The sequence below is a fragment of the Rhipicephalus microplus genome, chromosome 4 (assembly GCF_043290135.1).
Source record: "Rhipicephalus microplus isolate Deutch F79 chromosome 4, USDA_Rmic, whole genome shotgun sequence".
Taxonomy (NCBI): Eukaryota; Metazoa; Arthropoda; class Arachnida; order Ixodida; family Ixodidae; genus Rhipicephalus; species Rhipicephalus microplus.
This window is the reverse complement of record NC_134703.1, coordinates 80,613,573-80,639,120: the sequence shown is the minus strand read 5'-3', so window position 1 is coordinate 80,639,120 and position 25,548 is coordinate 80,613,573. Positions and strand designations below refer to the sequence as shown.

The following is a 25,548-nucleotide window of genomic DNA, read 5'->3' as shown; positions in this document are numbered from 1 at the left end:
GAACTTGTAGAAATGCAGTAACACCGGTAATATAAACCTCAACCTTTCCGCAGCAAAACAAGTTAAAATAAAACAGAACATATCAATGTTCTGCCGGCTAGCCTATACTTATATATGGTTGGCAAACATGCACGGGTTGTAGATGAGGAGACACAGAGAAAGAAAGATACGTAAGGGCACCAACTAAACAAACACCCTGCTGTAAAGTGGTGCCAAGCATCTTCCCATCGTCGGAACATTCAAGGACGTTTTTTTTTCTTTTGCTTTAATTGCGCAGTTCCTGACAGTTGCGATGTCGAGCTACCACCCGCCTGCTTCGGCACGGAGAAGGACGCCAGGAGACGGCTCTACCTGACCGCGGCGACGGCGTACATGGCCTCGATGTCCTTTGGCTTCGCGTGCACCTACTCTTCGCCCGCGTTGCCGGACATACGCAAGAGCATCCCGTTCTCGTCTTCCGACAGCGGCTGGTTCGGCTCTCTCGTCACCCTGGGAGCCGTGTTCGGTGGACTCGCCGGTGGTGAGTTCCCCTACCTACATTGTGCCGATCAAGTGTAATAATTTAGCGTTAAAAACACTAATCAAATGCTAAGCTATTCCAAAACTCTCCTGTATAATAGAGTGCAATGTGAAATAGCCAACTATCTGATGTTCCCTGCATCATATGTCCTATACTTCCTAGATTCCTTAAAAGACGACTCTCTACTGTGAAGTCGAAAGAAAAAAATTTGTTGTTGAGCGAAACTACTTGTACGATATGTTACCCAAGGTGATTCGTGGCGTCGCAATCACCATGAACTGTCGGAGCGCTAGCGTGGCAAGTGCGACTTCACGCTATACGTGATACCCTTGCGCAGAGGTGTCGAAGCTGCACTCGCCTGGAGGTTTTCCGTGGCGGCATCATGTGATCTGTCAAAGGTAACACTGCGTGCATAGTCTTAGCGAAACCAAGCCAGACAAACCTTAAATTCGCGATTACTAGGTTTGCAAGAGTTCAACCTGATTATGGCAACAACTTTATTAAAAACTCGGAGCCTGGGCCTGAGCCACCCGCGAGGACGACCGGAGGCCCTGTCTCCTCGCCGCCTCATGGGCTTGCTCAGCCAATTTTTATTTCCAGGCTCAGATTAAAAACCTTTAGGCTTTCTTCCATGGCTCAATTCCTGGAAATAGATTTGTGCGTGTGGGCTGCAGAACTTATTATTTGTCTTTAAGATGCCAGAAATGTTCTACAACTATTTCTATTTCACCTCGTGACCATTTAATATATTTGGCACGTGTATAATACATTTTCCAAGAAAGTTTAGGATAAGCATACAACAGTTCAGCAATAGTGGCCAAGAACTCACGCTGAATTTGTACTGAATCTGCTTATCTGCACATTGCAACCTTTAACACCTAACTGTAAGAATGGCGTATTTCCGTAACGGAAATACGTCACTAATATTTTGGTGCACCCCAGCATAACACGTGTTGGTGTAAAAGTTGATTTCGTTTTCTTGCATTTGCAGGTAAACTAGTCTCCACGGCCAAATATTTCTGATCAAAATTGAGCAGGACGTCCTCTTCTATCACCTCTTTCTAAATTCTACGTGTGTGGCCGATTTGATTCCAACATGCAACATTCTGGTTTACACATCTTTAGTGGAAGCTCTGCATACTGCAGCCCTTACTATATTTCACTATTTTCTTTCTGCACAGTGGCACCTTTCGCCCCACCACGGTGGTCTAGTGGCTAAGGTACTCATCTGCTGACCCGAAGGTCGCAGGATCGAATCCCGGTTGCGGCGGCTGCGTTTCCGATGGAGGCGGAAATGTTGTAGGCCCGTGTGCTCAGATTTGGGTGCACGTTAAAGAACCCCAGGTGGTCTAAATTTCCGGAGCCCTCCACTACGGCGTCTCTCATAATCAAATGGTGGTTTTGGGAGGTTAAACCCCACATATCAATCAATCATTCGAATGTTTTAGATGGGCTTATCAAGGGACAATTTCTTCGCTCACTTCCACTTAAATATGTTCGTAATCTTATCAATGATAGCTCTATCATGGTTACCAAGTCACATTTGACCATTCATGTTCTCTAAGCATACGCTGGTGCTGTGCATTGCATGTACTACATGCAATGCGCATCTGGAAACGGCGTTTTCAGATGCCTAGATGAAGTGGTTATACAAAGTAAAATAATAATCAGCTATAGTGTAGACGGTTATTTTCATAAATAAAGCATGAGAACTAAAATAAAGCGCTCATATAAATAAGGGGTGAGAACTTGGCTACAGAAAAGAAGATGAATAGCGTAAAAAATTGACTACGCACAAAGCATTTACCGGTATGGCAGCCACCATGTTTATTCTTACAGGAACTTGCTCAATATCACTCTATAAAGAATAAATATTCCAATGTGGTTTAAATATTTTGTTCGCAAAATTTTGCATGTTTTAACCCAGCACCACATGCAGAGCATCATAAGAAAAAGTTAATGTTTGAGCGTCATGCATATTTTTATTGAAAACATCCTACCCCTATAAAACGGGGGTGGAATCCTTCAGGACCCCAATAAAAGTTTTTCATCCATCCATCCATCATCGTGCTTGGACGGTAATATGGTTGTTTTGCTAAAACATATCAGGTACATTGTCATCTTATAATGAACAATTAAGAAAATGCTTGGTCAAACATTTTCGCGCGTAGATCTATTTCTCGCACTTTCGGGTGACGGGGTTGTTGAAACTCACCTTGGTCTTTTACCTGTCTGCGCAGGCCAGCTGGTGAACCTGGTCGGTCGACGTGGCTCGCTCTTCGCCGCCGCTGCCTGGTTCATGGCTGGCTGGTTGTGCATCGTGTTCGCGCCGTCCACCGCGTTGCTTTTCGCGGGTCGTGTATTGACCGGCATCGCCATGGGCATCACCGCTCTCACCGTGGCCGTCTTCATCTCCGAAATCAGCCCCTCCAGCATACGTGGCCTTCTCAACACCCTCGCCAACGCGATCCTCTGCGTCGGCATCCTGCTCACATTTTTCCTGGGAAAGTACCTCTCCTATCGCTGGCTGGCTGCCTTCTGCTTCACGCCGAGCGTCATCATGGCTCTGGCGCTCTTCTGGGTGCACGAATCACCACGCTGGCTGCTTCAAAAGGGACGCCGCGAGGCTGCCATAGCATCGCTGCACTTCTACCAGGGTCCCAAGATTGCCGAAGAACTGAGCGCGCTGGACGCGAACCTTGCCAATATGCAGCCTTTCGCACTGAGGGACGTAACCATGCCGTACATCTACAAGCCGTTCTTCTGCACACTTCTGCCCATGTTCATGCAGCAGGCGTCTGCTGTCTGCGTCATCCTCTTCTACGCGCAGGATATATTCGAGGACGCCGGAACGTCCATTTCCGCTGACGACTGCACGATTATCGTGGGTGCCATTCAAGTGGTCGTGCTCTTCGTCGCCACTGTGCTGGCCGACCGGTTGGGGCGCAAACTGCTTCTCATTGTCTCTTCGGTAGGATGCATTGCTAGCCTTACCCTTCTGGGCATTTCCTTCCACCTGAAAGCCACTCGAGGGGAAGAGTTTCTGGACTCCTTCGGCTGGTTGCCTCTCGTAGCTATAGCCATCTATTTCATGTCGTATGCCACTGGACTTGGACCGCTGCCGTGGGTGCTGCTGGGGGAAATGATTCCGCTCAGGGCCAGAGGCTTTGCCACGGGCTTCTGCACGGCGTTTCTGTTTGCGCTAGCCTTCCTGGTCACCAAATGCTACGACGACTTGGTGTTGCTCATGACAGCGGCGGGCACTTACTGGATGTTTGCGGGGCTTCTCGCCGTCGCACTTGTTTTATTTATATTTGTTGTGCCTGAAACTAAGGGCAAAAGCCTAGAAGAAATAGAGCTCATATTCGGCAAGAGCGACTCATCGGCCTCCCTCGACACTATGGACAAAAACGTCGAAATGAACATGAAATAGAAATGCTTGAAGCACTTCAATTCGTCGTGGAATAGACATCCAAGGTGCCATTCCTGCGCACCTGGCGCACAACAGCAAGTTCTGTAGAGGTGCCAAATATGCCGAGATTTTCTTTTTCTGAACTTTACCCCCTCAGTTGAGGGTACATTTTCTATGAGCACATTGCACTGCTCAGTCACTCATTAGTAAAACTGTTGTTGCTGTTTCTTCTTTAGATGCCATGAACGACGTTACCGAAACAGATTCACCTCGAAAAGTCCTCGTATCACGCTGCTAAGCTCTATGGCGTGGGCTGGGTTTTCGGTCACATTGGCTGCATTTTGATGCTAGCGAAATGCAGAGAACACGCGTGTGCTTACAAAAAGATACACGTTAAAGAACCCCAGCTGATCGAAATAAGTCAATACTCGCCCACTATGGTGTGTCTCGTAACTATATCGTAATTTTGTCACAACGCTGATTACCGTAAAAGCGGAACCAGGCGCATTAAAGGCGCCTCGGGAACGCAAAGCTTTATTTATTTATTTAATTCATGCCCCTCACTACTGTGTATGGTGCCATAAATTCATGCCCCTCACTGTGTATGGTGCCATAAAGCAAAGTACAACTGTACCAAGGATACAATAACGACTACTCTTCCTTCGTTTGTGGGATCCATTTCTTCGTGAACTTTCTGAGTTATGTTCGTCCAACAACATTCAAGTACCCAAGCTTCTTACACTCCGAGATCATGCCCTAAAGATAAACTACGGTCTCTGCATGTCGTGTGAATATGGTAATAGGATGTCCTTTGTGTTCTGTAGGGTTTCCGATTGCTCAATCATAAGTGATAGGAGATAATCGTTGTATGCGTCATGGATTTTGATGAGGGGATGTGGCTTTACCACCTATGGGTTATTCAGCTCTGTGTCCTTGAAAACGACCCGTACAGGTCATGACGTAAGCAATACAGTAATAGTAATAATAGGAGATATGCGTTGTGTGTGTGATGAATGCTAATGGAGAGATGTGGTTTAAACACGTATGGGTTATTCAGCTGTGTGTCATTGAAAACTACTCCTACAAGGCATGACGTAAACAATGTAGTAATAGTAATGATAGGAGATATGCGTTGTATGCGTGATGAATGTTGATGAACAGATGTGGTTCAAACACCTAGGGGTTATTCAGCTGTGTGTCGTTTAAAACGGCTCGTACAGGTCACGACGTGAACAATATAGTAATAGTAACAACTGCGCTTTTGTATACGCATTTATTTTTCCCCCAACAGCATTTACTATGTAAACTAGCTTCGATAAAGCCAAGTGATAAAAGGCCTTTGTCCTTATGAATTGTGTACCTGAGGATAATGCTACTTTTATGTGGGAAAAGATATGCATTTTACGTGCCCTCTGCTTCCCCCAGAGCACGTTAGAATCGAGTGCATTTTGTAAAGACTTCAGTTTGTGTAACATATCCCTTTGTGACATTAGTGATCGGCTAACTATGCATGTAGAATGTGTGCTTGTGTGATCTATTTTCTTTTGAGACCAACATGTATGCAGCAAGGAAAGTGTGTGAAAGTGTTCTGCAAGAGCAATGTATGATATATCACGATGCCCATACTGTTTTGTTGAAGTTTTTTTTTTTTTGTTTCGTGTTGTAATTTTATGCACTGTGTACAGGCCGGATTCTTATGTTCCACTCTCGGCCTTCTGCTTTTCTTTTTTTAGGCTAACTGTCCTTAGGTTCAGCATTTACAGTATTCAAACATAGCTTCGACCCATAAATGTAATATGTGGCCAGAAAACTCAAATATATAATTAGTGGGCACCTTTTTTTTTTTCAGAAAGCCCAGTCTCTGTGTACTAGATTACGTTGAAAACAATTGATGACTGTATTATTTTGAATTTCCCATGTGCATAGTTACCTGTATGTGACACTACCGATAGTACAAATTCGTCGTGTTGCACGTTTTCAATAAGCTGTAACTTAAATTGAGAAAATGATGCGATCTTAGCGGATGACTTAAGCATTTCATTTCATGTTACTGTACTTTTAATTCATTTTAGACAACTTTTTTAACTCGCATGAACGTACTGAATAATGTGGAGAACTGAACACTCAATCCCTGCAGTACAACTTGGAATGTTACTCAGAGTCATCGTGGAATGGCTTGGCCAGCACCGCAGCTACTTAGCCAACCATCCCCTAGCAATAATATTTTGGTATTAAGGGGGCACATCTGAAAGGTTGTCACTTTTTGTGTACGTGTCTTGTTTACGCTTGTCATCATATAAAGAAAGGCGTATTTTTATATTCCCGGCTTCACTTATTTCTTCGCTTTATCGTCCTACTTTCTTTTCGCACTAATACGTTACTGCGAAGAGTTGTCCCTGAAGGTCTCATCTCACAGGCAACTCACAAGACGAACCTCTGACGCTACCTCACAAGGGCGGGAATGAGAGCAAAGAGGAAGAGCAGTGAGTGAGTGAGTGAGTGAGTGAGTGAGTGAGTGAGTGAGTGAGTGAGTGAGTGAGTGAGTGAGTGAGTGAGTGAGTGAGGACATTATTGAGGTACTGAGAAAAAAGAATGTAATCAGGTGGCTACACCTAGGTCGGTACCGGTACACAGAGTCAATGAGGTTGACGACTTCGATTTCATTACAGTTCAATTTGGCTGCCCGGTTCGAACTATGCTGTAGAACCTAGCCCAGCTGCTGGAGTGGTTACTCGATCAAGCGTGCAGCATTCGGCGTAGTATTGCTGTATTGGCAATAAGAATGCCCTGTGAAAGTCGGGTGCTGACGTACAAAAAGCAGCACTGTCTTCGGTCAAATTCAAAGAACGAAGCAAACAGAAAGGGAGAAGGCAGGGAGGTTCACCAGAAAGGATTGTGAAAGGACAGGTATCCCCACTTAAGTGGTACTAGGCCCTGCTAATAATGTGATACAATGAATCAATGCATGTGACAAATGTGAAAACCCAGCAAGAAGTGTGTGAAATCAGGTTTGAAATTGTCGCAGTGATTGAGGTGTTTTCTACCGTTATGGACCAGGCCACGCGATCTACGCGGCTCGACACGCCAATGCAGGGTAGGCCGACGTGCAGCTGTTTGCGCACCGATCCGTCTTTGCCCTTGTACGTGGCTGCGGTACGTGGTGTTCAAATTGTGCAGCACAAGGAACTTTGCTTCCGCAGCTGGAAAGGAGAGTCGTGGGTTTCGCCGGTAGGTTGGGTGCACTGAGAGAGAGAGAGAGAGAGAAGGAGAGAGAAAGAGGTTTAATATGAGAGAAAAGCGCAGACGTCAGCCTGAATCAATTTTTCTACCTGCTACTCGGCGTTAGATAAGGGAATGAGGTAGAAAAGAAAAAAAGACAAGTTATTATTATTATTATTATTATTATTATTATTATTATTATTATTATTATTATTATTATTATTATTATTATTATTATTATTATTATTATTATTATTATTATTATTATTATTATTATTATTATTATTATTATTATTATTATTATTATTATTATTATTATTATTATTACATAGTATTGATTGTTGTGGTTCAACTTTCCTAACCTACCATATGATCATGAAAAACGCCGTAGTGGGGGGCTCCGGAAATTTCGACCACATGGGCTTCTTTGTTGAGGATAATGAGCACGAAAGCGCTGAAGGGTAGAAGCTCTGAAGTTATAGATAACATTCACAAAGAACCTATGTGGGTCGGTAGGGCTCCACTTAGGCCATTTCTAGCCTAAGTATCATAATGTGTTCCTCGCCGCGTATAAATGGGAGTCTTAAGCTTTCGGGAGCGGCGTTACGGATTAGGAGAGCTGTTCGGAAGCTTATACACCCTGGTTCACACACCAGGTGAAACGCGGAGGCTAGTGAGTTCGTAACAAATAATAGCCCAATGATTTTACCACCGTTCTCGTCTTGTATTCTAGGCCACTGTTTGTTTTCGCTTTTGGCATTTCATTTGCAGCCCACGTGTGAGCTCGTGCTCCGCTAGAAGCACCGTTAACCAAGGCCTATATAAATAGGTCGCGAAAGCTCGGGTGAAAAGCGATTCAGAAGCCATTGCCAGTGGCATCAGCATGGGGAGTTACGGGAGCTGCGATTAAAGCACGATCATGTGCGGAGGAAACAAACACTAATAGTGAAAAACCGAGTTTCATTCAATGCGGAAGCAATCAATTGGTTTTACAAGTGTGATTTATTTTCCGCAACAATATTATGCCGGTGTGATGAACAAATAATTTATGTTGGTTTTTATTATTAAAAAACGTTTTTTTTCTAACGCCCTCTGCCCATGCTATTATTACTCAGTGCAGCCCTTGCACTACGTTGGTATACGTGGCAAGTCTCGCTTGTAACATTCGTCCACGAACACACACGCCCTCACTTGTTTTAGTGTTGGGCGCTACCTTGCGTTCTTTGTTATGCATGAAAGAAACTGTTAGGTGAATTTTATTGTTGGTAAACGTCTTCAGTGCGTGCAATGTCCAGCGGGTAGCGGAACAATGCGGATCACATCTAAAGCTGAGTGTTCTCGTCGGTAGCTGCGGAAACGATGTGCCACGTGCGAGGATGCAGTAGCAACAAACGTATGCCCGGTGACCCACGTCTTATAGATGCGAAACAAGGACGATGGTTTGGGATTCACTGCTCGCTGGACTTCCATCCATCAATATGCTCGCAGCCCGGTGTCCTTCGTCGGCACGCAGTGCCTACTATTCGAGTTATCGGTGAGCAAATTGCCTAGTTATCTATCACGGTAAAATTCACACGTCTTCATTCGCATACGTATATAGTGATAATTTATCAGAGCATAATGCAATAAAGAAGAACAAAAATTAACAGCAGGGAGTGTCCACAATTTTTTTTTGCTCTCCTCACCATTTTGTGCAGTGCAATAAATTTTAGTAATTGTGACCATTCAATAAAACTAAAATGTCATCATTTTGGCATGACTAGGCGTCATTTCTTCCTGTTATAACAGAAGATCACAAGCATCGTGCTTGCTAAAGAACCTGCGTATGTGTGAAACAAATAAGCCACGCTGCAGATATCACATTTATACGTCGCTATGCTGTTGGCTGCCTTAATCCATCGGCGGAAGATGCCACGAACGGCGAATAAACGTTCGAGCAATAAGTTTCCTTGTAAAACCGAAGCAAACTGAACAGTAGTACACTTAAACATCACCCTTTAGTCATGAGTTTGTATTAGATTAGCTAGCGTTTACTTGAAGCGCACTCGTGGATGACCCACCAGCGATCGCCTTAGCGTGACTCCTCAACGATCAGGGGCCTATGAAAAGTAATTTGATATTTAATTTTGCGCTAGTGCACACAAAATTACGTCACTTGTTTCAGAGCTAGTGCGTCACATTCACTTTATTTTTTGTTTCGCCGGAAGTGTTCTCTCTTCACAGAGATGGCGCCAAGCACCATGAGCAGCTAATCAGCAGCCATTTTCTGCACGTATGGGCTTCTATGGAGCTCTCGCTACCAGTCTATATATACCTTGCGTTCACAACGACGAAAGCTAAGCGCTAGACGCGCGTACTGACGCATCTTTCTGGCCGAGCTTCTTTCATAGCTTCCACAGCGTTGTTCAACTGATATGGCTCATTACGGTAAAGAAGCTGCGGAGCAGACTGGCACAAGAGAACATAGTGTTAGTGCTCTTGTGTAGGTCTGCTCGGCCATTTATTCTTTACCATAATGTGTTATACCAGTTCAAGTACGGCGAATCAACTTGCTTAATATTCAACACTTGCGAATTACACTGCATTGTGCAATATGTATAAAACGGATAATAGGTACCACCAGAAAGTCACACCAACCACATGTACATAAAGCAAATGTGTGTTGTACTTCTCGACAATGTTTACTGATGTTAATATATATATATATATATATATATATATATATATATATATATATATATATATATATATATATATATTGTGAAGAAGAAAGAGCGTCGTTGGCAAGCAACATCGCCACCGCTTGGGTACTGGGTGCTGGGCTTGGCTCGCTCGGCTCGTGCTGATCATCGCCGGCATCTGCTTGACCGTTGCTCTTGCATGATCGTGTTTCTTCGTAGGACCACCGTCGCAACAGTCGTCAATAAACCCTTTTTCAATTGGTGGAAGGTGCTGACATTCCCCGTCGCCTGAACCTGGGTGCTGCCATTCGCCGTCGCCTGAACCTGGAGCTGCGCAACCGAACGCTACCTCCCATCATGGCTACCAACAACGCGCAACCTGACTCTTCCACTCCATCCCCCAGCAACCCCGGCGTTCTTCGTTTGCGAGAGCCCAAGGTCTTTAGCGGAGCTGATGAGACCGACGTGGAAGACTGGTTCACTAACTATGAACTGGTGAGCGCAAACAACAAGTGGGATGACGCGGACAAATTGACTTACGTCATCTTTTACCTCACTGACGTGGCCGAAATGGGGTATAACAACCACATAAACGACATCACGACGTGGTCCATCTTTAAAACCTTGTTTGCTGAAGTTTTTGGCCGACCCGCAGTCCGCAAGTCCAGAGCCGAAGAACGCTTGCGGACTCGCGCACAAAAGCCAACGGAATCTTTCACAAGCTACATCGAAGACATTATTGGTCTTTGCAACCGTGTGACCACCACCATGCCCGAGTCGGAGAAGATTCAACACATCCTCAAAGGGATAAATGACGGTGCATATCAGCTGCTCCTGGCCCGTAATCCTGCCACCGTTGCGGAACTTGTCACTTTGTGTCAAAGTTTCGACGAGTTGAACAAGCAGCGCGCCCTGACTCGGCCATTTTCCTCACACGCCGACTCGCTCTCCAGTCTCACTTCTGTTCCCGACCACTCACCAACCCTGCAAGAGATTAAAGACTTTGTGCGTGAAGAAGTAGCTCGGCAACTGTCGTTGATTCCCTTCACGCAGCAGCCGCCGTCCTCTCGTCTGCCCTCACCACTCCGCGACGTTATTGCCGAAGAGGTAGCTCAGGCTGTTCCCGTCGCTGCCCACCAGCAGCCTGTGGCCATGCCTGTTGCCCATGCGCCGGCTATGCAGCCCGTGGCCGCGCCTCTCACGTATGCCCAGGTGGTACGTAGCAGACCCCTCCAGCAGCATTTGCCACCCATGTCTTCAGTCGCTCCCCACTCCGCCCCATTTTCGACACCTTGGGCCGCACCACGAGTCAGCAATTCCTGGCGCACTCCTGACAATCGACCGATCTGCTACGCCTGCGGTACTCCAGGACACGTGGCACGATATTGTCGCCGTCGCTCCCAACCACTCCACGACGCTACTCGGCCGTTACCGTATGACCCACAGCCCATGCACATACCTGCTCCCTATCCCTCACCGCAGTATGGATACACTAACTTTCCTGAGTCTCGGTCACACCAGCCTCAAACTCACTCTCCCCGCTCCCCATCTCCTCGCAGGCGATCACTGTCCCCAATGCGTCCTAGACCCGCTTCCTCCAACCGGGAAAACTGAACGCCGCAGTTCCAGAGGCAAGAACTGCGCCGTCATCAAAATGCTCAAGTCCTCGCACTTCACCAGCTAACGTCGTCGCTATATCTGTCGATGGTGTTTCTACCTTTGCCCTCGTCGACACAGGTGCTGCCGTTTCTGTTATAGCCGCCCAGCTCTGCCGCTCCCTACGCAAAGTGACCACGCCGCTCTCTGGACTATCGCTTCGTACAGCTAGCGCACAACAAGTTCGACCTCTTGGCACCTGTACGGCCCGCATATTCATCCAAGGCTCTATGTACGTTGTCGAGTTCATCGTCCTTTCGGTGTGCTCGCATGACGTTATCCTCGGGTGGGACTTTCTGTCAAATCATCATGTCATCATCGACTGCGCACGCGCTGAAGTTCAATTTTCGCACCTGTGTGACGAACCTTTGCATGAAACCCTTGAGCGGTCGCCAAAACTTGTCGTGCGTGAGGACACTGAAATTCCGCCAGCCTCTCTTGCCGTTGTCCCGGTTTGCTGCGATGACTATAACGATGCTACAGTAATGTTTACACCTTCCGACATTTTCATGAGCCGCAGAGCCGTTTCCTTGCCTTTCGCTACACTCGACGTCACTGCGGGCCGAAGCAATATTTTCGTTCACAACCCCCTTTCTGCACCGCTTACGCTACTTGCCGGCGAATGTCTCGGTCGAGTGGAGTACCTCGATTCCTCTTTATTCCTTAGCATGCCAGACGAATCGTGCAGTAGCACCTCGACCGAACTTCATGCCTTTTCCCCACTGGAGTGCTCATCGAGTGACACCTTCTCGAGTTCCATCGCCGACACCTTAAGTGCGCATGAACGCGCCAAGCTTCTTAATCTCCTCCAGCACTTCGCGAATTCATTTGACGTTTCTCAGCCGCAATTGGGTCGGACTTCCGCAGTTCACCACTACATTGACACCGGTTCGCACCAGCCATTGCGTCAAAGACCGTACCGTGTCTCTGCTGCAGAACGTCACGTCATCAACGACCAGGTCGAAGAGATGCTACGCCGTCGCGTTATTCGACCATCGCACAGTCCTTGGGCATCTCCTGTCATTCTAGTTCGAAAAAAAGATGGATCGATTCGATTTTGCGTCGACTACCGGCGATTAAATAAGGTGACGCGGAAAGACGTCTATCCATTACCGCGCATAGACGACGCCCTTGACAGCCTACAAGGAGCCGAATTCTTCTCCTCCTTAGACTTACGATCTGGATACTGGCAGGTTCCTATGGCAGAAGCTGATCGCCAGAAAACTGCGTTCATTACACCAGATGGCCTGTACGAATTTAACGTAATGCCATTTGGTCTTTGTAATGCTCCTGCCACGTTTGAACGGCTCATGGACAACACACTGCGTGGACTGAAGTGGTCTGTGTGTCTATGCTACCTCGACGACATTGTCGTTTTCTCTCCCGATTTTCCTACGCATCTGCTTCGGCTCCAACTGGTTCTGACGTGTTTAACCAACGCTGGGCTCCAACTGAACCTTAAAAAGTGCCGCTTCGCCGCGCGAGAGCTGTCCATCTTAGGGCACATCGTCTCCAAGCATGGTGTTCGACCCGACCCTGCAAAACTGCGAGCAGTCGCTGAGTTCCCGAAACCTACTACACTGAAAGAATTACGCAGTTTTGTCGGACTATGTTCGTACTTCCGGCGCTTCGTGCGAAATTTTGCATCGATCATGTCACCACTGACCAACCTCCTACGCGGTGATGCAGACCTTTCATCCTGGTCTTCTGACTGCGACGTCGCGTTTACCACGCTCCGTAGTCTGCTAACATCTCCTCCAATTCTTCGGCATTTCGACACAACAGCTGCAACGGAAGTTCACACAGACGCTAGTGGGGTTGGTCTAGGCGCCGTCCTCACCCAACGCAAGCCGGGCTACTCCGAATACGTCGTCGCTTATGCGAGTCGCACACTTACTAAAGCTGAGGCCAATTACAGCGTCACTGAAAAAGAGTGCTTGGCGCTAGTGTGGGCGCTTCGCAAGTTCCGCCCTTATTTGTACGGTCGCCCATTCGACCTGGTAACGGACCACCATGCACTTTGTTGGCTCGCCACATTGAAAGACCCTTCTGGCCGCCTAGCTCGGTGGGCACTGCAAATCCAGGAGTACGACATTCGTGTCATCTATCGCAGCGGACGCAAGCATTCTGACGCCGACGCCCTGTCGCGTTCGCCTTTACCTCCCGACTCGGCCTGCGGAACCACTGGTATCTCCATCGCATCTCTCGACCTCGACTCCTTTACCAGTGAACAACACAAAGACCCGTGGATCGCTTCCCTTTTTAACTGTCTTTCTGGATCGTCAACCACTGCGGTACCACGATCTCTCCGACGTCAAGCTGCTCATTTCGCCATTCGTGATCGGCTACTACACCGACGCAACTACGCCCCCGAAGGTCGTAAGTGGCTCTTGGTTGTCCCGCGCAGCTTGCGATCACAAATCTGCGCCTCCTTTCACGACGATCCCCAATGTGGTCATGCCGGAGTTTTCAAAACTTACGAACGCATTCGCCATCGCTTCTACTGGCGCGGAATGTATAATTTCGTTCGAAAATTTGTTATGGGCTGTCCTGACTGTCAACGTCGCAAATCACCGCCTTTCCACTCGTCCGGTGCGCTTCAACCGCTTCCGTGCCCTGCCAAACCTTTCGATCGGATCGGAATTGATATCTATGGCCCTCTACCGACAACATCAGATGAAAATCGGTGGATTATAGTCGCTGTGGACCATTTAACACGCTACGCTAAGACCGCCGCCCTTCCAAGTGCCACTGCGCGGGACGTAGCATCCTTCATCCTTCATCGCTTCATATTACGACATGGTGCACCTCGAGAACTACTAAGCGATCGAGGTCGAGCCTTCCTATCAGAAGTCGTCACGTCTCTGCTTTCTGAATGCCATGTTGTTCATCGCAAGACCACAGCATACCACCCGCAGACTAACGGGCTCACGAAAAGATTTAACCGCACCCTTGGCGATATGCTCGCCATGTATGTGACATCCGATCATACTAACTGGGATCGCATTCTTCCATTCATTACGTTCGCATATAACACCGCGGCACAGTCTACCACTGGATTTTCACCTTTCTTTCTTCTTTATGGACGCGAACCATCCCACACCATCGATACTCTCCTTCCATACCGTCCTGACGCATCCGAATGCCCATCTGTGTCCGAAGCTGCCCGAAATGCGGAAGAGTGCCGTGAACTCGCACGCACCTTTACGTCTCGAGAACAACAGCGCCAGAAAGAAAACAACGTCGACTCTTCCCAAAGCCCCAGCTATTCCCCGAGATCACTTGTATGGCTGGCTGTTCCTTACCAAACCCCCGGCATTTCCTCAAAACTCGTTCCAAAGTACGAGGGCCCATACCGCGTTTTGGAGCAAACCTCGCCGGTGAATTTTCTCATCGAGCCACTTTCCCCATCTGACGACATGCGCCGGCGTGGACGTGACGTCGTCCACGTCGCCCGCCTTAAGCCATATTATAGCCCTCTGCCTCCAGACTCTTAGGTCGCCAGGATGGCTCTTTTTCGGCGGGGGCAAATTGTGAAGAAGAAAGAGCGTCGTTGGCAAGCAACATCGCCACCGCTTGGGTACTGGGTGCTGGGCTTGGCTCGCTCGGCTCGTGCTGATCATCGCCGGCATCTGCTTGACCGTTGCTCTTGCACGATCGTGTTTCTTCGTAGGACCACCGTCGCAACAGTCGTCAATAAACCCTTTTTCAATATATATATATATATATATATATATATATATATATATATATATATATATATATATATATATATATATATATATATATATATATATATATATATATATATATATATATATATATATATATATATATAGTCGTCAGCAATCTTAACAGAACACGCCGCAGAGTATCTTGAAACAGCTTTGATGACGTTAGCACCGCGTAGGTTCGCATACTGAGGTGTTAACTTAGACACAGCGCCCGGATCTTCGCGGCTGACATCAATCAAATTCGTCCAGGTCATGTATCGGAGCGATCGTGTTAAGCTGAATGACGACTGTACACATAATTTCATATCGCGTGCTCAAGAAGCTAGCAGTGCTAGATCATTTATTATTAGTTGTTTCAGCAATATCTCAAAAGTGCATGCAGAATTGGGATACACAAGGCCCAAGAGTGTGATGGGCCCGAAAAGCAATGTGAAAGACACTATGGCGAGGTCTCTGATTCCTTGGTAAAACGGAAACGAGAACAATCGATTGCACCTGTTCACGTATCTATCGTTTCAATAGGACACTAAGAGAAACTCCTAGCCGGGTTAATTGGGACGAATTGTTCTTTTAGCCACTTTGAGCGAGACAAACATGGGCGCGTGACAAGGAGTATCAACAAAAGAGTGCGAACAAACGGTTTGTTTATACTATGGCTCGTTTTTTTTCATAGCTTGCTTCGTCTTTGCTTCGCGCAAAATAGCTAAAGCACCAATAAGTTATCATTTCTTGTATATTTGAAAAAAAAAAGAATCCGTGCCAACTTCAAGTATAACAGCTGAGATTCAGTTTGCACGCAATACCGACAGGCTATTTTAGTCAAAGTATGTGCCACCTTCCCTAATCTGCATAAAATAAAAAGAAAGCAATCTAACGTTTGCAACAGTACACATGCGGGCTTATTGGTTCGCGGTATTCTAAATTAGCAGCACTTGGCGAGTGCAGAACGATGACGAAGGAAGAATGACAAAAAATGACGAGGCAGACACAGCGCACAGCACAGGGGCACTGGGCACAGATACTAACAACTGAAATGTCGTTGCCTCTGCATCGCGTTAAGTATACTGCAGGTTCTTGTGAACAACCAACTAGGCCTAGCATGGATTGCACGCGAAACTATTTGTACTGAACTAAGGTTCATATCAATAAGATATATGACAGATGTTGCTACTGCATTCGGGGCTCAGGTGTAAGATAACGCAAGCTTCAATGCATCGTTTTCCCAGACGTCACAGCCGGGCTGTATGACGTAGATGGCAACAACTGCAGTGACCCACTGCCATTTCGCCGGCCTTCGGTACCTGTGTCAGGTCTGTTATATTTCCGCAGTGCGGGTTTAGTAACAGTTACGACGTATGCGATGATCTACTGCAGTGCGAGATTCATGTCTACAGCACAGAAAACGAACATGAAGCCTCGGAGCCGGGCTCTACTGCTTGCCGAAAGCAATGGCGCAGTGTACAGCATCACTGAAGAACTGTCGAGAACGCGTCGCCGTCGCTGACTTTCTCGCATCAAGGGCAAGGACGTCAACCATCCGCATTATGTCCATGTATGCGGTCGGCATTTCATTTCAGGTAAGCAGCACAGGATTAAATGAATACTCAGAAAATTAGCCAGTGACATACAGTCGCCTTCAGAGCTTACTCTTCCTGGAAGACTCCCAACCCGTTGCGCGGGGCCCGGTTTGCAGTGATTTAAACATACAGCTGTCACAGGAAGACATAGGTGTCACGTTCGAGTCCGTTTGCGGTCCAACCATCTCGATCGAGATAAAATCCGTCATGCTGAGCTTAATGGTGATTGACACACTGTGCTTGTACGACGAGTAAATAGCCACCATATGTGATTGCAGCTCACAAAAAGTAACCGTATCTGGCTAAGTCATTAGATGCTTAGTTAATTCTGTAATTTTCGGTTTAGCAGCGTGTAACAAGTGCACTTAATGAGGTAATCGGTGCAGCTTGTAACAGGGGCCTTGGTGAACCATGGCTATAGTGTTCGGCTGCTCACTCAAAGGTCGCGGGTTCTATATCGGCCACGGTGCTCGCATTTTGATGCAGGTGAAATGGTTAAGGCCCGCGAACTGTGTAATGTCAGCGCATGATAAACAACGTCAGATGGTCGAAATTTACAGAGTCTTCCACTACAGGGTTCCTCGTAATCATAAGGTGGTTTAGGGACGGAAAAGCTCAGGTAATACTATAATAAGGCCATCGAAGTGTTACAGCTGCATTTCACACGTGGAAGCGTGCCAGGTTTTATCGATGTGAGAGGGTGCGGCTCACTTGCGGTACAGGTTCACTGATATTTCGTAATTTTCAGAAAAGCTAGCGTGTGTAACAAAATGACACAAACTCGAACTGGGTGCCGAGCGAGCCGTCAGGGCACAGTTAAGCATTACCGATGGGTAACTGTGTGGCTCACTACAAGCTTTAAAAAGATCGACGGTCCAAAATAGCGGTGGCAAGAACGGCGAACAGGCTGAGTCAACCAGCCGATGATGGCCGCCCTGGCAGTCTTCGTAACTGGTGGCAGGTCGACGACCATCGTCTTCATCATGGGTCAGTGCCACGGCATGTGTTGACTTTGCATAGCGAGAACGCGTCCTCCCACCAGCCCGGCTAAATATGATGGGCTGAATTTAATTGATTGATTGATTGATCGGTATGTGTTGTTTAACGTCCCAAAACCACCATATGATTACGAGAGACGCCGTAGTGCAGGGCTCCGGAAATTTCAACCACCTGGGGTTCTTTAACGTGCCCCCAAATCTGAGCACACGGGCCTACAACATTTACGCCTCCACTATGGGCTGAATTCCTTCCAATCGGTCATCATTTACCACATGGTTAGGAAATCATATGCGATTCGATGTTGCCTTGCTAAGGAACTCGGGATATGAATTACACATAATGATTGTGGAATTACACACGGAAACCAGAAGGATAGGATTGAAAATCAGTACACCGAAAACTAAAGTACATAACGTAAACTAAACTATATTGAATTATGATATTTCAATAACCATTCAACGTACGCGTAACAGTCTAAGAATGAAACAACGCTTTGGCCTAGGTGCAGGTCACTTGAAGTACTAAAGAAGTACTTCAAACGACCAATTACAGCAGATGCGAAGCATGACAGAGCAGTAACTGGAAGGTTAAGAGTGGGTGGAGCGTGTTTATGTGGCGTTCAGAAACCATGAGTCATGAATGCGCCATCGCTATGCATGACGCCTTGAATTAATCGCACTAAAAGCAGCTCCTTGGTGAACTCAACACTTCAAACGCACAGCTTGCTGCGCAAGTCGACCAGCTAACTGCTCAGCAAAATAACTTACCCACCCATCAAATTGGCTAATTGTGTGAGCCTGTCATTCATCAAACTAAACATGTAAGCGCATTAGCAAAAAAAAAAAGGAGGCATACGCAGACAGGAACCAGTGCGTACTGCTAACTGAAAGCTTATTCGGCCCAAATCACCAGACAATTTGAGTTAAAAGGTCAGTATGGCAGCAAAACTGTAATAGATAAGCATAAAGATGACCACTGCAAGCACAACGCGAGATCAGTTTACTTGTCTGAGCACACTATCACTTACCCGGTCCGATAAGCAGCTTGCGTTCTTGGAAAGCGGCACATGTCGTTGGCGATATGTTCTGCAAAGCAATGCATGCTCTGTTAAATCTCTGACTTCTAAAGTGTAATAGATCACAATTGGTTCCCGGGTCGGCTTTAAGCTCTCTCATAGTAGAGTACCTATAGTGCTCTAAATTGTTCACCACTTTTTTTAAACACACAGGTGTTTCTTGTCTATTTCTCTTAGGGACGGCTTTCAGCTCCCCCATAGTAGAGTACCTATAGTGCTCTGAATTGTTAATAACTTTTTCTAAACACACGTACAGCTCAGTGCTCTCCCATAGTTGAGTTCGAACTACTCGAAATCGTTAAACATTTTTTTTTCTAAACACAAGTACAAGTACTGTAAATCATTAAGCACTTCTATCGAATACATAGCAACATCGAATGTGCATGTTCTTTCACGTCATCTCATATCCATGTTCGTGTAAATTAAGCCTGTTTTGTCATCATAGTTATTGTATGTCTAAAAATAAAATGTTCTGTTCAAAGTTATTGACGTCTTCTGTGAGAATAAATATTTCTAAACAGTTACATATATTTAGGGGCGAAGCTTCTTGTGGCGTAGCTTGTGCGTCCCCCGTTGTCCGTTACCTGTGGCACTTACTCGCATACGAGGGGCGCATATCCGTATGTCCACATGTTACGAAAAACGTAGGACGGCGTCGTTGTCACGCTTTCGGTGTTAACAAAGCGCTGACAGCAGAAATGTGGCACATACTCTTGTTTAGTCTTTGCATTGTCAGCTGGATGGAGGTATTTGTATATGGTGAATATATGATAAGAAGAAGCGAGATGGCGGTACTTCAAGTGTTCACTAGATGGATGCATGGATGCACGGACAGACAGACAGACACACACACGAACTGGCGCACGTAAGGATGAACTCGCACACGGATGGGCGCATAGACGGATTGACGAATGCTTCATCCACTCATCATCATTAATTCTAGGGATATGCTGTGGTTTTTTATCGATCGTCTTTTTTTTTCGTTTTTATCCGTGTGTGTGTCACGGATTACTGAATAACCTTTCAGTTGGTGGTGCGCACTTATCTTTCTCTGTGCCTTTGTCCTTGTTTAGGCTTTGTTAGGTTTTGCGCACAGGTTCTTAGTTGTCCTTGTATCTCTCTGTTTTTATTAACACGCTCGTATTACATTTACCCTTCTATGCAAATAGAAACCAGTCGCGTCACCGCTCACCCAACCAAAGCAAATCCGGCAATTACTCTGCCCAAATTTGTTGGTGCTAGCTAACAGACAATAGTGCTAGGGAAAGTTTAAGGCATGTTATTAGAAGTAATTGCAATTTAACTTTCAAGAAAGGAAGGTGGACGAAAAGATAACTAGCCGTGTACAGGGACGTCAATGCCGCATTTTGGACTGATTCTAGATGCAATGAACAGTGTGCTTCGCATCCGTGGGGAAGAACGAACGGGCCGGTAAGCTCGCATATCGTGGCTGTGAAGTCAGTTTAGTTACCCCACTCAGAAATGTTTATTTTGGGCCTTCGCTTCCCGCAGTAGCTGACTACTATACTTCAAGAGAAGGGTATATAGCAGGTGCATCTTGCTGGTGGTTACCTACATATCAGAAGCTATGCACTTAAAAAACGGTTCTGCCTAAATTGAGAACGACGCACCGAGCGATTGAAAGAGAAGTTGTAGGGAACAAAGTTAGTTGGGCCGGTGAGATTAAGAATTGTGCGGTACTAACATGGCCGCCGCAAGCACAGGCTTGCGGCGGCCATTTGTGAAATTTGGGAGGGGTCTTTTCCCTGTGGCACGTGGTGATTTCATTAAGGCCGATTAACGGAGATTGATGGTGATTTCACAGATCTCGCAATCTTCGACGATGACGGACAACAGATAAGGCACTCACGTGTGCGCTTCGGTGCTGTGCTCCATTAAGTTTGACGACTGCTATAGACGTCGGTAAAATGCCCCGTGAAAAAATATGTATAACAATATATCAATAATCCAGTTAGTCTATCATGCTCTTTCTAATGATGGTATGGTAAAAAAATTGTGCGCAATCTCACTATTTTTGATAACTTTGGTAAGCCACCTATTGTGCGCGTTCGATATGCTCTAAAAATGTCCGATTAATATTACAGTCACATTCGCCTTGTTGGTGTAGTCGTTGCGGGTGCTTGTCTGCTAACCCGAAGGTCACGCTATTGAATCCCAGCAGCGGCAGAGGCATTTTGTTGGAGGCAGCATGCTAGAAACCAATGTGCTTAGATTTAGATGTGCGCCCTGCCGCGGTGGTCTAGTGGCTAGGATACTCGGCTGCTGACCCGCCGGTCGCGGGATCGAATCCCGACTGCGGGGGTTGCATTTCCGATGGAGGCAGAAAAGCTGTAGGCCCGTGTGCTCAGATTTGGGTGCACGTTAAAGAATCCCAGGTGGTCAAAATTTCTGGAGCCCTCTAATTAGGCGTCTCTCATGATCATATGGTGGTTTTGGTATGTTAAACCCCACATATCAATAGATTAAAGTTTGCGTCAAGGAATCTCAGTTGGTCTAAATTTCTGAAGTACTCCTATATGGTGTCTCTCACAATCATACGTGGCTTTGGGACTTGAAGCCCAACGGTGCTTGTTATCACCCTTGCAGCAATCGGCCCCCGTCTGCCCGACATACTGTGCCTCACAGTAAAGGGGAATCCAGTTCCGAATGCTGATAACCAATGTGCATCATCTTCAATCGTTCTGACGCTACATTGCAAGACAACAGCAAGAACACCGCCACTGCCATGGCCTGAACATCTTGGTTGCCAAGGGGCAGCCTGTCGGAGCATTCGTCTCTAAGTAACAATGAGATTACGCAATAATATACATACATTTTTTTTTCTTTTTTACTTTTTTTTCAGACCGATTTCAATGCATGAACTATGGGCGCCGATGTACACCTTCACAGGGAAAGTTGGTGCAATCTACAGTGTAGAATTCTACACACCTAGCTCACTTTTGACAAATCAAAGACATTTACATGAATTTCACTACTTCAGCTTATTTACTGGCTGCGCTTAAGTGAAACTTCTCGCTCATGCTCCCTGTTGTATGAAACAAAGGTAAACGCTTCGGTGTGTTTATGATGCCCATGCAGCAGCTACGGCGATTCCTCTAACTGTATATATACATTTTATAAACCCGCTATCAATTATTCACCGTTTGCACATTTTTCACAAGGCAAGACGTTGAGGCGAACATTATTGACTTTCGGGCATGGAAATAAGGCCGCCACTTCGCCAACCTTTTTTTTTTCTAACATATTGTGGAGAGGGGTGGGTGTGGTGAGGGCGATATTTTTCGCAAGCTACTGCCACGCCCGCCTGCGAAGGCGGAACACCGTGAGGCAGAGCCAATGGCAATCACGTGTTCACAATCCCTGCGCTTATCACCACCCACATTGCGGAGTAGATAACCAGATTGTTAAACTTGCTAACCTTTCCGCCATTTTTCTCTTGTTTACCTCTCTCTCTGTCAAATGCCAACGTACTCAAGTGAAACCATAACGGCACACTAACACATATGACCCATGCGTGCAACAGCAATGTGCGGTATAGTTTGCTTGTTTATTTCGGAATATTTCACATGCCCGTGAAAAAGCATAGGATGAGGAAGCATGTGACATGACTACAGACGTAGTACTATATTGGATGCAAGCAAGAATCTACAGGCTGCAGAAGAACGAAGAAGAAAAAGAATATAACGGGGAAAAAGAAATGAACAGAGAAGCAAAAGATGCAACAATATTATGACAGTAAGTATTGCATCGAAATTGCGTAGCACCACCAGAATATTTATTTATTTATTTATTTATTTATTTATTTATTTATTTATTTATTTATTTATTTCATCGCAGTCCACTACGGTAGATCAATGACTATGGTGCTCGGCTGCAGACTGGAAAGTCGTGGGTTTGATCTCGGCCGCGGCAGTCGCATTCCGATTTAGGCGAAAGGGCAGAGGTCCTTGTACTGTGCGATATCAATGCCCATTAAAAAACACCAGATGGTCAACATTTCAAGAGCCATCCACTGCGGCATCTTTCATAATCATATCGTGGCTTTGGGAAGTATAATCCACGATATTATTATTATTATTATTATTATTATTATTATTATTATTATTATTATTATTATTATTATTATTATTATTATTATTATTATTATTATTATTATTATTATTATTATTATTATTATTATTATTATTATTATTATTATTATTAGTGTTGCTGGGGGTGGTGGTGGTGGTGTACCCTCTAGGTATCTTGAGCGTCTCTCCGTAATATAGCATATACAAAGAAAATCAGTGGCCACATTTTATTACATACTGTCAAGCAACGAGTATCGAAATTATTTTTTTTTCTGAACCCACACGTGATCAGCGCAATGTTTTCATATCTTCGAATCAGATTTTTCCGTGAGACAGAACTCAAAAAGAGACTGCAAACAACTTTGGGGCATTCAATGTTGCGATCTATCATCGACTTCATCCTCATCATCGACAACCCTGTCTCTCTACTTTATTTACCACCCCTTTTTCGTACCCAACTCTGAGTAGCCGGCCAGAAAATTTATTCAGGCCAACATCTCCGCTTTTAACTCTTAATAAATGTCGCTCTCTTGCTCGTCTACAAATAAATGCGTGTGCCGCATGCTAATAAGTGAGGTCCTCTTACAGTCGTTCCGGCATTCACTGACCGTAGAATTGTAGGAGTCAAATAAGTTCAAACAGCGCTAAGTATAAATGAAATTTTATTGGTAGTATGCATACTACTCTTTACTCGGGTTATTTCTTGCAGCAGAACTGTAAATGCTACACTTCCTTCATTGGCGGCATTCGTCCGCAAATAAAACCGCGTCACTTTCTCGTAATAAGTGATAACGTCAGGCAACGTTATCATAACTTCACGATGGTATCTCTACATGACGTGATCAATTGACCTTAAAAAGGTCAACGCTAGGCCGATCTCGGAGACCCCGCAGAAAATTTGAGTGGAGTAGCACACCTTCATAACCATTATTCAGGTTTGCCGGCTCAAAAAACACGATATCGTTATTAAAAACGCCGCAGGGGAAACCTCCGGAAACTCTGATCACCTGCGGTTTCCTAACGCACACCTAAATTTAAATAGACGAGCGTTCAGCGTTTCACCTCAATCGAAGTTTGGACGCCACGGCCGGGACTCGATTTCGTGTCCCTTGGGTCAGCAGCCCAGCACCGCTACACCACTGATGGCGCTACCGGTAGGTCATTTGTACGTGCTTCCCCACGTAAGTCACGTCTGGCCACATCGTCGTCATCGTCGTGCGTGACCAGTATGTGTCGACCACTCTTTATGAGAACACCCGAGAAGCAGAAAGCTTGTGGAGTATACGCTTCCCGTCAGCTCAGCAGGCCATCCACCTTTACAAAGTAGAATGGCTCCATCTCTTGTCAGGTACTTCGCTTCGAGAAAGATGTTAAAGCGACAAGCGAAACAAATGGCGCGTCGCTGTACCCCTCTTCGGTGACATCGGCGATGTCGACAATGCAGGAAGGACTTTCCAGGAATTTACACCTGGCGAGAGGATTCGTGTACTGGCTTTGTTGTAGCTTAAAGGGTAAAGATAAATCACCGTTTCCTGAAGTGAACGCACTTGAACCATGATGTATGTCCGCACATCTGTTGATCGTCTGAACTGCGCCCGCAAAGTTGGCGTACTGCGGGTACAGGTGTTCACTCGACTATGACGTATTATCTCAAACCTATAATTCTTGAATGGCGAGTACCATCGTTTCCATATGAAATTACAAGACATTGCTCGAAAGTTTTTCGCTTACAATTCTAGAATTGAATGTTTCTACGCACATTGTTGAACAACTTACTATTTTGTGCAAAATATAATAGGTACGGATTGTTCAGTTTCAAAGGGCATTTCTGCGGTATGTGTAACGTGAAAGTAATAACAAATCCAGCCTCAAAGATTCGTTCCTTTATTGAGGTTAATCACTAATTTCGACTCATCATTCAGGCCACCAGCTTGATAGCCGGTCGCATCTACGGCTACAAAATAGTTCCACTCATTCACTCGAAAATGTTCTCCGAAGACAGGGCCCCTGGTCGTCCTACTCATGACGCCATATTGGAGTGCGCTTCCATTGGTGCAAGCTTGTGTAGATACACCTTTGAGGAGGATGTGCCGCGTACATGTGAAGTTCTATTCGACTACAAGTTATACAAGAATTGAATGCTACGTACTATTCAAAGTACTAATGTCCACATTTCATACGACAATTTAAACTTTGACAATATTCATCATGTGCATATAACACTTTAAGACTTTAGTTTTCATCACAATGCCCTAGTTAAAAGCAAGGTGCCAACTGTATACAGAATTGTAATGTATCTTCCATTTTCTGTGGGCTTGCGAAGCACGCCGATGACGTCCGCTGGTAATTTTCTTAAATAAATACAAATGACAAAACGAAAGTCACATTCGAGTCACCTGCGAGTCTTTCTGGCACTAAGGCAAGCAACCCGGATAACTACGCGAGCTTATTTCACAGCTAGAAACGCTTTCGAATAAATGTGGATGCTTACTACACTCACCACCACATCCCCATCCGGTCAAGACAGCTCAGGTAGTTCGACGCGCCTTCAGCGAAGACGCATCAACTATTAAACACCTGCGCC

At 45.8% G+C, this 25,548-nt stretch overlaps 1 protein-coding gene and 1 long non-coding RNA gene across 4 annotated transcripts in view; one reads left to right on the top strand and one right to left on the bottom strand.

Annotated features, from left to right (window-relative positions):
- Positions 1 to 6,251, top strand: part of LOC119172127 (facilitated trehalose transporter Tret1) — a 50,560-nt gene extending 44,309 nt beyond the window's left edge. For all 3 annotated transcript variants that reach the window (XM_037423133.2, XM_075893076.1, XM_037423131.2), the window contains exons 2-3: positions 278 to 520; positions 2,761 to 6,251. In XM_037423133.2, the coding sequence (XP_037279030.1) occupies positions 278 to 520; positions 2,761 to 3,953 (1,436 nt within the window). In that variant the 3' untranslated portion in view covers positions 3,954 to 6,251. The remainder of the gene's footprint in view (positions 1 to 277; positions 521 to 2,760) is intronic.
- LOC119172131 (uncharacterized) lies at positions 414 to 25,522 on the bottom strand. Its single transcript, XR_012894930.1, has 4 exons — positions 25,456 to 25,522; positions 18,826 to 18,883; positions 2,736 to 7,174; positions 414 to 534 (listed from the first exon to the last, which is right to left on the bottom strand). It is a non-coding gene; the product is annotated as an uncharacterized LOC119172131 (long non-coding RNA).
- Between the last annotated feature and the right edge of the window lie 26 nt (positions 25,523 to 25,548).